Source organism: Gymnoscopelus microlampas (genome assembly GCF_963454915.1).
Source record: "Gymnoscopelus microlampas genome assembly, chromosome: 8".
In the NCBI taxonomy this organism is placed as follows: Eukaryota; Metazoa; Chordata; class Actinopteri; order Myctophiformes; family Myctophidae; genus Gymnoscopelus; species Gymnoscopelus microlampas.
Genome location: NC_139945.1, coordinates 6,168,618 through 6,178,617, shown reverse-complemented (window position 1 = coordinate 6,178,617; position 10,000 = coordinate 6,168,618). Strand labels below are relative to the sequence as shown.

Sequence of the window (10,000 nt, the reverse complement as noted above, 5' to 3'; positions counted from 1 at the left end):
TGAAATCTATCTAAAAAAGTTTTCTAAATCCTAAAAGTATGTTGCTATGTCCAGTTGTGCTCCACCATTTCCATGTCAAGGACCCCCAAAATTATATGTATTTGGCTGCGGACCCCCATCTCAAAATATTTAGTTCCAGGGACCCCCCCCCCCCCCCCCCCAGAAGCAAAGATTTGAGTTACAAATCTCTTCTTAAAAAACTAAAATATTCAAAGATTTGCAAAATGTTTATGATTTTTCAAAGGAATTGCAGATCTACAAGCTCGAGCATGTAGATCTGTACAAGCTCGATCTGTACTGCGGCTAAATGTTTTAAAGCGAACATTTTTAACTCCGATCTGTGCTTCTGGGGGTCCCTGGAACAACATATTTGGAGATGGACGTCCGCGGCCAAATACATATAATTTAGGGTGGTCCTGGAAGTGGAAAAGTTGACAACTTTACGTTCAAGTTACGTTCAGACTTAGATTGTTATAAAACATACGTTAACCACTTAAGCCTTATTTTATACTTTTTATACTTCAGATATAAAAATAAAACCCTGATCTAACAAGCTCACAACGCATCGTGATATGACGCGTTGTGAGCTTGTAGATCTGCTAGTTTTTGAAAGAAAAAACTAAATGGCGAAATGGGGCATTCTACATAATGAGTACTTTTACTTTCGGTACTCTAAGTACATTTAGATGCCAATACTTTAGTACTTTTACCCAAATGAAATGTTGAATACAGGACTTTTAACAGTACATTGTGGTATTGCTACTTTTACATAAGTAAAAGTACTTCTTCCACCACTCGCAAGGTGGCGTAGGGTAAATACAGCAAGTCATCCACATTGCTTAAGTCAGTGGTTTTCAACCTTTTTCTTGCCAAGGACGCCTAAATTGATAAATATTTGGCCGCGGACCCCCATCTGAAAACGTTTTGCGCCAGGGACCCCCCAGAAGTAAAGATTTGAGTTAAAAATGTTCGCTTTAAAAATATATATTCAAAGATTTGTACACATTTTCCAGGATTTTTCAAAAATAGCAGATCTACAAGCTCATGGCGCGGCACTCGGTGCCGCGCCATGAGCTTGTAGATCTGCTGTTTTTGAATCGCCAAAGCTAGGTGGCTAAAATGATTGTGATGCTAACTAATTTAGCTTGGGACCCCCTGGTACCCCTCCAAGGACCACTGGTTGAAAACCACTGGCTTAAGTGATCCCACAGCCACTTACAGAGAGAAAGATGGATGCAAGATTTGATGGGAAGAAAGGAGAAAGACGAGGGAAGAAATGACAGAGAGGGAGAGAAGAGAGAGAAAGAGTGAGTGAGAGAGAGGGAAATCCAGCGGGAAATTGCGATTTGTCAGCAGTGCAAATGGATCCCGCGCCCAGGTACATGGAGGCTAACAATACTGATATGATCCAGGCTCACACAAGATGATTTACAAGCGGGATAGAGGCCTGATTCCATTTCCATGGATCCATTTATTTTCACCCGTTTAACCCTCCAGCTGCACTCCCGCATGCGCACACACACACGCACGCACGCTCAAAGGCAGCAAGCACACACAAAAGCATGCACGCACACGCACACACATACACAGTCAGTCACACATACAAATGCTCATGATACTGTATACGCACGCACGCACGCACACACACACACACACACACACACACACACACACACACACACACACACACACACACACACACACACACACACACACACACACACACACACACACACACACACACACACACACACACAACACACACACACACACACACACACACACACACACACACACACACACACACACACACACACACACACACACACACACACACACACGGGGGGGAAAGAGGTAGCGGAGCAGTCACAAACCTCACAGTTGATAAAAGCTGTCATAAATCTGGCTCACATGACTCAGAACGTCTCCCTAACGGTGAGCTGCCTTGTGTGCCCACCATACAATTGGATTTGTAAACTTTGAATGCAGTGTTAACTTCCGACTAAAACGGTGACGGGAAATGTTCGTCGACGACCATTTTTTCACTGACAAAAAAACGAATAAAAACTAAGCAATGATGACAAAAAAAATATGGCTAAATATATTAGGAAGACGGAAATATTATGGAGGGACTAGTGGAGAAGGGATCCAAGTAGAACTAAGACGAGCCATGTTATGCTCGGTTGAGTGCGGGTGTCGCGCTCCGAAAATAGCTGATCTACAAGCTCACACATTATGAGCTTGTAGATCGGCTAGTTTCGGCACGCAGCAAAGTGTAAATCAGGCATTACGACGCCATCATGGGTCACCAAAATAAAATAAAACAAATTTGACTAAATCAACTGTAGATTAGTGTATGACAGATTATTTCACGGTAAATTTAAATCTCTGTGATATGATTATCGTGAGCGTTCTCATCGTGATGAACGGTAATGGTGATTATGGTCCACATCCCTACAGAGAAAGTTGTACAGGTGACCTAGAAAAATAAAAAACACACTGGCTGAATGCAATCGTTTTCCTGCTGGAGATTAACCCATTAAGGCCTGAGGCCGGTTCTAAAAGTGTCTTCTACATCTAAAACAGTTTTCTGAAAAACATAATTTTGCTATATCAGTGGTGCTTAAACTTCAAAGACCCCCAAATGTATATGTATTTGGCCGCAAAGATTAGAATGTTCAAGTTTTTTCTAAAATAGCAGATCTACAGCCTCTTAGCGTGGCACGAAGTGACGCGCTATGATTTGGCAGTTTAATCTTGATTGTCAAGTCTCTCCTAAACGTTGTAATGAAAAGGTTCTAGGAAAGAATAAGACAAAAAAAAGGGTTCATAGAAATGGCATGTAAATCCAGTAATACCTCATGAATGACTCATGAATTGGGAATTGCTATTGTATTCTTAACAACTGACTGTGCAAGGTCATAATGAATAACACGGGCATATTCATATTCAGGGTGGATTTTCATTCCTCTGTATACATTTTTTTTCTTTCTTTTTCGCCTAGCTGCCATGTGCTCACCTTCATACAAAACACTTAACACATAAGCAATGGAAGGTCATTTAAATTGTCCCTGAAGTTTTACTTGATCGCTCACTAGAGTAAACCAGTAATGGGCTTTCTGAGCAGTGCAGTCAGGGTAGAAGATTAGCCCCTCTCTCTCTGACACTTTAATCCCTTATTAACTACAGCCCATGCCAGATTTTTGGGTCCAGCGCCAATCCCAATTTCAGACGGTCCCAGATGACCAATAAAAGCTGTATTATGTAACTTTATTTAGCGGATACAATTTGATTTTGGCCAATCTGTATGGTAGAGTATGTCAACACAATATCATTTATACAATTGAGGTGGTTGCATTTGGTCTCCCTGCTCTCCTATTGAGACATTTGGATCCTGTGCCTGGTTGAACACAACCTTTACACAACCAATGCTTATTTCTGGTTTTGACACAAATGTGTCCCCAATTTCTCCCCTGAGCAAGCAGGCAGGCTCTATTAGCTCAGTGTTTTTTGGGGGGGTAGAACAGCAACTTTAACTATGAAGGACTCTACCTGGAACTTATAGTTAAAAACCCGATCTGGAATCCCTTTCATTGGAGTGGATTTGGCTTACCTGCATGCACATGTGAAATGATCCCTGATAAGTTCTCCTTACAATTTACAATTCAGGCAATTAGCAAACGCTCTTAACCAGAGCGATTTACAATAAGAAAGGTAAACACATACATTACAAGCAGAGAGACAATATGGTGCCTCAGTAAACTAGGATTCCAGGATTTCCTAGCATCTGTCTAAATCATTGGTTCTCAAAGTGGGGTCCGGGGACCCCCAGGGGTATTTGCGGGGGTTCCGGGGTTCCCCAGCTAAATGATGGACAGGAACCAAATGGGCCCTTATGGGTCTGTAACTCTGAGAGTTACATTAACATTGATTTTACAATATGAATTGGGGTCACAGAGGTATAAATGCCATTAAATGGGGGTCCGTAGCCCTAATGCATGTCAAACTGGGGGTCCTTGAAATTAAAATGGTTGAGAATCACTGCTAGAGAGCCGTAAAAACCTTCTCTTATTGGTGTCCCTGGCTTATCTTTTGAAATGGGGGTCCGCGGGGTAATAAGTGTCAATTTGGGGGTCCTTGACATGAAAAAGTTTGAGAACCACTGGTCTAAATAGCATGCCATCTAAATTACATTTCAACTTTGTGGTCAAGAAAAAACAAGCCAAAGTAACAAAACGGAGAAGAAAAAAAAAAAACGGCTTGCTTTCAGTCCTGCCGTAATCTAATATACAGCTATTATATCACTGGCGTACATTCTATTCACACAATGCAAGTCCCATGAATGCAAAATGTTGCTGATAGCGCTCAGCAATACAGACACGTGGCACTATGTGCATTGTGCAATATGCAAATCACTAGAGTGTTTTTGTGTGTGCACATAATGGACTTAAGGTGAGGACTTGCAAATTAACTAGTGTCCAATTCGTGAATACGAAAACAGCAACTCGGTAGCACAAATAAAATGTCTAGAAAAGTGGAGATAACAGTAGTAACGCCGCTGTGTGGTTTGGCCTAATCACTCAGGCTATTCAGAGAGGCTCATATCACCGCTGCCAAATGGAGTGCTACTATATAACGTTGCCGTCGGGCAAAACAAAACTCTTATCTCCATATTTCAATGTTTTATCCTTTTCCTCCCTGCAGATTAATGCCTTAGAGTGTCATACAAAAGGAGTGAAAATAGCTGATCTACAAGTTGTGAACTTGTAGATCGGCTATTTTCACTATCTTGAAATGTTTTTTTTTTCTTTTTTAATTAATGATAAAAATGTAACAGTTTGGGCGTACAGTATGAGGTTTCTGGCCAACAGCAACGATAATAATTCAGAGAAGGCAGATGGCACGCCATCTAAAGTCTTGCAAATTTCAGAAGCTGGAATCATTGGGAAGAGCAGGTTTTCCCCCGTGTCCCCTTAGTCAGGGGATATTAGCAGAATATTTTCCAATCTTGGAATAAATTCCTTACCAAAAAAAATCTTCACCAATGTGTTTGTAAAGGTGTCTAGTAACACATCTCACAAAGACTGAAATTCAGTATCCCTAGGAGAATTTTTGACAGCTCCTTAAAGTTGGGGTACCCACCATAACCTTGGTTAAAAACAAATCCAAAAAAAAAAATCCAAATTTAATTCTGTTTTAAGTAGCATGTGAGGGGTCAAACTAGGGTGTTTTTATGATTCTGAATCCATTGCAATCATTTGTTTTGCACCAAAACCACTCCTTGGGCTAAAAACAGCCATAGCCATGTATACTTTTTGTGTAAAAAGCCCATTGAGATTGGGCCGTTTTTAGCCCAAGGAGTGGTTTTGGTGCAAAACAAATGATTGCAATGGATTCAGAATCATAAAAACACCCTAGACAGGAAAGAAGCTAGAGGATAACATCTGGAACATGTCACACACACACGCACGCACACACAAACAATATTTATGCTTTGTCCTCCATCTTTATAGCTGTCTCATCTTCCTCCACCCCCTGCTGTCCTTGATCATTCTACTCCACTCCTCTCCTCTCCTCTCCCCTGTATTTAAGTACAGTACTCAAGTAAATGTACTTAGTTACTGTCCACCACTGGCATTCAGACCTTCATCTTTGTTTGTCTCTAAAATAAGCCCCTCCCCCCTGACATCTCTTTGGTAGAACAGATGGGATGTGATGACAGAAAGGTTGATTATGTAGTCCAATGTTTCCTCTATGCTAATGCCTGGGCAGCCGCTCACTGTGTGTGTGCGTGTGTGTGTGTGTGTGTGTGTGTGTGTGTGTGTGTGTGTGTGTGTGTGTGTGTGTGTGTGTGTGTGTGTGTGTGTGTGTGTGTGTGTGTGCGTGCGTGTGCGTACTTGTATTACTATACTTATGCGGGCCAAATGTCCTCACAAGTATACCAGAATTTGATAAATAGACATAGTCCAATTTTTTATGTACTCACAACACAAGTATAGTGTGTGTGTGTGTGTGTGTGTGTGTGTGTGTGTGTGTGTGTGTGTGTGTGTGTGTGTGTGTGTGTGTGTGTGTGTGTGTGTGTGTGTGTGTGTGTGTGTGTGTGTACACGTCTGTTGTTAGCAGGATAAACACAGGGGACAGACATTATCAGTAAATAGCCACCCGGACTCCATCTGAAACTGCCCCTGCATTAGCATATAAACACAAAACACACACACACACACACACACCAAAATTCACATTTTACTGGCTCATCAATGCAACGATCGCAGTGTGAGTCAATATGTGACAGTTCATTACCATGCTGTGTTGTGGGTTTGCCGTGCGTGTGCACATGCGCGCACACGTATAATGTCTGGGCTACGCAATCAATTGGAAAATAAATTGAAAGCACATTATCGACAAAGTGCAATTTCCCAAACCGCTAAAAAAAAGCTGCGAATGTTCATCGTCAGCCCACTAAACAAGCTGTTCAGTTTGTGTTTCTGTGTAGAATAGCATGCTGTCCGCTTCAAATGATCCAGAAGGGCTCACCTCCACTGGTGTTAAACCTTACAAAATGTCTGTGTGTCCTCTAGCCCAGTGGTTCTCAACCAGTGGTCCGGGAACCACCAGTGGTCCCTGAAGAGGTTCCAGGTGAGAGTGAGAGTGTAAAATGAAACGTTAAACATTTGAATGACTTGATTAAAGAATTGTTATTTTGATCAACGTTTGCCTGTTATCTCTCCTATGGTACCAACATCAATACAGCATGGAATTGTGGACAAAATCTTATCCACCGACAACAAAATATAATATTCTAAGTTTTGGGTCTTAGAGGCTAAATCTCATCGAACGGTTGGACCTGGCCCATTTAGACCTGAGGCCAATTCTAAAAACGCCTTCTATATTATAACCTACGTTTTCTGAAAATGTTGTATTCAAAAAATGTATGTTGAAAAATCATGTTGCTATATACATAGCAACAACTAAAACGACACAGATGCTTTAAAAATACTATGACGACGTATAGGTTTAACAGGTAAAAAATGGGTAACCGAATGCTGTCGGCGCCTTTTTTAAAACACCCAGGACAACGCTTCACACATACCAGACTCTTCTCCCTCCTGGATCCCAAACTGTGTAATGAAACTCCCCATTTCATATGCCAATGGTCAATGCTCATGTGCAAGTTCAGATGGACTGGTCAACCCACTGCTGAGAACACTGGACTGACAATTGTTTTGTTCATTTAACTCTCTCAGTGACAATGAAAGTAGTAAAAAAAAAGTGCTTAGGAAGCGAGATACAGCCTTTTTCAGTTATAAGTTAAACAAAGATTGGATGGAGCTGCAAATCTTCAGATAATGATATCTTGGGTTCTGAACATTTCTTTCGGGAAAAAAAAGAAAACAACAAAACTTTTTTTTTTGTTATTTTTTTAAACTCTGGATTTTTCGATCCATGCACTGGAGCATGCACTGAGGGCATTCAGAAAGAACTCGGGATAACTCGGGGCTTGGCACTGAGAGAGTTAATAAGTAGGATAATGTGTGGTTTACCTTGAACAACGAGCGACAGACATAGTCATACACCATGGTCTTTAGACTGGACTCCAATGCACCGATCCTGGCCTCCGTACTCTCTGCCTCCTAAAACACACAAATAGGAAGGGGGAAACATACATTAACAATTAACTCAAGTATACATTTGACAGAGCAACTTTCACTAGAAGTTGAGTAATACGTCACCATTATCTATACTTTGACTCAAGCAACCTTTGTCCATCACCAACACTAGCATGCACATAGGGCATAGCAGTGGCGGCCATTTTCTGGTTCCACTTCAAAATAGTCAATGCATGCATTTCCCATTGACATTTACAAAAATATTTATATCAATTCATTTAAGCTTAGAATCAAGCCATCCAGGGTCCTGGTGAATCATGACCATTAAACGTTTGATTCTGTGCAATCTGGGAACCCATCGCCAAATAAAAAAGGAAAAACAGCGCCCTCTGCTGTTTTTTACTATTTCTCTTAGCTCTGGGGGGAGCAAAATGGAGCACCCGTGCGAAGGAAACCGGGGTTTTGGTCTGCCTTCAGCCTTTCACTTCCGGTGGTGCGACTATGTTTTCATTCCCACTAACAATATTTCTACACGGAACACTAACACCACTTCTCCCAGAGAACATGGATCGTTTTGGTTATAAGCCCACTTGTTTCTATGATGAAAGAGCAAGTTAAAATGTGAATATCTTTCCGTGGTTTTGTCTGCTCCGAGGACGCTATTGTTAAATGAGTTTCGGTTTGTTTCTAGTGGGGAAGGATCGGCAGACACGTAAATCCCCCCCACTACATTTGATTGGGTAAAGCGCGGCCTGCTTCCTGATCTGAAGGCACGCCCACTTGTAGGCCAGTGCGTACGTGATATGACGAACCCCCCCGACAGATTCAAACGGAGAGCTTCTTGAGAGATTAGATTCTGTGAAAAAATCTTTTTTGAAAACGGCAAAACAAAGGGTATTTATTAAATGTATTAAATTTTCATATAATTAAATATACATTTTTTTAAAAACACAGAAAAAATGTTTTAATGGTCATGATTCACCAGGACACTGGATGGCTTAAATGAATTGATATAAATATTTTTGGAAATGTCAATGGGAAAAATGCATTGACTATTTTGAAGTGGAACCAGAAAATGTCCGCCACTGCTATGCCCTATAGGCATATGGGGATTGTAGGGAGGATTGAAGAGGCGTAAGCAGCTACTACCTTTTCCCCTCCTGTTTAAAACTGCGAGGCTCAAACTCAGATTAGGACACTGACACACTGCCTACTGCGCCAACAAGGCCATACGTCCCACTCTCATGCATGCACACATACATGGATGCATGCATAAGAATGGATTAGAAGATGGATTAGAATAGATTAATTACTATTACTACACTATTACACTAGAATGACATGGTTATTACACTATTATTAAACTGTCATATTATTATCATTATTACACTTTTATTACAAGGTTATTACGTTAGGTCAACATTTGAAAATAAAAACACTGCCCCGTGTGAGGCTCGAACTCACGACCTTCAGATTATGAGACTGACGCGCTGCCTACTGCGCCAACGAGGCTACACATCCCTTTCTCACGCATGCAGACATGTGTGAGAATTTTAGAGAGAGAGAGAAAGTGAAACGCATGGAGTCAAGCGAGAGACACAAATCGTAGTGTGGTGGAAATAACCTTGATAAACATCCCACCTACTGTATAAGTACAAAACTGCATCACATGATCAATGTAAGTGAAAAAAACAGATTCAGACACGCTAACACATGTCCTAAATTGACAAATAGAAGCATTCCAAATTCTTACTGAAGTAAAATTTGCGAAACAACAATGTACATTACACCCTGTTACATGTAAAAATCCTGTATTTAAAGTTTTATTTGAGTAAAAGTACAAAAGTTGTGGAATCAAAATTTGATTCCAAAAAATAAAAGTAGGCTACTAATGTTTTTTTTCAATAATGTTTTTCCCCCCAAAAATGCCAGATCTACAAGCTCATAACATGTCACAACGCATTGCATTGTGAAATGTAGATCAACATTTTTTTTGAATAGCCAGGGATAGTATAATGCTTAATTGGTTAATATGTGGTTTTGTATTAATAATCTAAATCTACAAAGTAACTTATAGCTAAAGCTGTCAAATGATTGTAGTGGAGTAAAAAAAGTACACTATTTGCCTCTGAGATGTAGTGGAATATTAAGTACTGGAAAAAAATAAAAACACTGAAGTAAAGTAAAAGTACCTCAAAATTGCGCTCAAGTACAGTACTTGAGTAAATGTACTTAGTTACTTTCTACACCTGGAAATACAGCAGAGTAAGAGGCCGTGACACAGATAATTCCGTCTGTTCCCATTGCCTGCCCCCCTCTCTGGTGACTCTAGGCTGCATTAAGTCCCATGGGGATGATGCAAGCTACCCCCGATGTAACCTTAACCACCACAA

The 10,000-nt window shown here is 40.7% G+C and overlaps 1 protein-coding gene across 1 annotated transcript in view; it reads right to left on the bottom strand.

The window, feature by feature from the left end:
* The window catches only part of dync2h1 (dynein cytoplasmic 2 heavy chain 1), a 407,325-nt gene that overhangs the window by 226,773 nt on the left and 170,552 nt on the right, over positions 1 to 10,000 (bottom strand). Inside the window, exon 76 of the mRNA XM_084065527.1 lies at positions 7,542 to 7,631. Coding sequence (XP_083921653.1) covers positions 7,542 to 7,631 — 90 coding nt within the window. The remainder of the gene's footprint in view (positions 1 to 7,541; positions 7,632 to 10,000) is intronic.